At 44.1% G+C, this 1,128-nt stretch overlaps 1 protein-coding gene across 1 annotated transcript; it reads left to right on the forward strand.

Annotated features, from left to right (window-relative positions):
• The first annotated feature begins 222 nt into the window (after positions 1–222).
• On the forward strand, positions 223–797 carry LOC116837080 (large ribosomal subunit protein uL5-like). Its single transcript, XM_032801235.2, has one exon. It carries the CDS (start codon positions 231–233, stop codon positions 765–767), a length of 537 nt encoding a protein of 178 aa, XP_032657126.1. The 5' UTR covers positions 223–230; the 3' UTR covers positions 768–797.
• Positions 798–1,128: the final 331 nt, after the last annotated feature.

The raw sequence follows: 1,128 nt of genomic DNA on the forward strand, positions 1-1,128 counted from the left end.
GCATGCGTGGAGTGACTGTGGAGCCTGCTGACTGCAACCTCTGCTGCCTGGGCTGACAGCCAGAGGTTAACAGGCCACTTCATCTTGAATGGTCCTTTAGAATATGTGCTAACTACTTATGCTAAACTATCTGTTTGATCTTGTGTTTAGCTATGACACTCGCAATACTTTTCCCAGACTGAGGAGAGTCTGCGTAGCTCAAAGTTGTCTCTCATCACGACGCCTCCATCATGGTGCAAGATCAGGGTGAGAAGGAGAACCCCATGTGTGAGCTGCGCATCCGCAAACTCTGTCTCAATATTTGTGTTGGGGAAAGTGGTGACAGACTCACCCGGGCAGCCAAAGTGCTGGAGCAGCTCACAGGCCAGACTCCTGTCTTCTCAAAGGCTCGATACACTGTCAGATCCTTTGGAATCAGGAGAAATGAAAAGATTGCTGTTCACTACATGGTTCGTGAGGCCAAAGCAGAGGAGATTCTGGAGAAAGGGTTGAAGGTGCAAGAATATGAGTTGAGGAAAAACAACTTTTCAGACACTGGGAACTTTGGTTTTGGAATCCAGGAGCACATTGATCTGGGAATTAAATACGATCCCAGCATTGGCATCTTTGGCCTGGACTTCTATGTGGTTCTGGGCAGGCCAGGCTTCAGCATTGCTGACAAGAAATGCAAAACTGGCTCCATTGGAGCCAAGCACAGAATTGGGAAGGAGGAGGCCATGCGTTGGCTCCAGCAGAAGTATGATGGCATCATCCTTCCTGAAAAATGAGCAGTTCCATTACAAAAAATGCTAATAATTTTTTTTAACATTTAAAAAAAAAAAAAAAGTTGGTCCAAAGAAAGATGCTGCCTAACATACCGTGTCTCTCTTAAGGAGGAAGCAATTTGCAAATGAGTTCATGCATATATACAAAGTATCAGAGGGGTAGCTGTGTTAGTCTGTATCCACAAAAACAACAAGGAGTCCAGTGGCACCTTAAAGACTAACAGATTTATTTGGGCATAAGTTTTTGTGGGTAAAAAAACCCATTTTTTTACTCATGAAAGCTTATGCCCAAATAAATCTGTTAGTCTTTAAGGTGCCACTGGACTCCTTGTTGTTTTCATGCATATACAGTGTCATTTTAGCC

This window comes from Chelonoidis abingdonii, chromosome 1 (assembly GCF_003597395.2).
Source record: "Chelonoidis abingdonii isolate Lonesome George chromosome 1, CheloAbing_2.0, whole genome shotgun sequence".
In the NCBI taxonomy this organism is placed as follows: Eukaryota; Metazoa; Chordata; order Testudines; family Testudinidae; genus Chelonoidis; species Chelonoidis abingdonii.

Coding starts and splice junctions, on each gene's coding strand:
- LOC116837080 (XM_032801235.2), top strand. CDS start 231: ATGGTGCAAGATCAGGGTGAGAAGGAGAACCCCATGTGTGAGCTGCGC.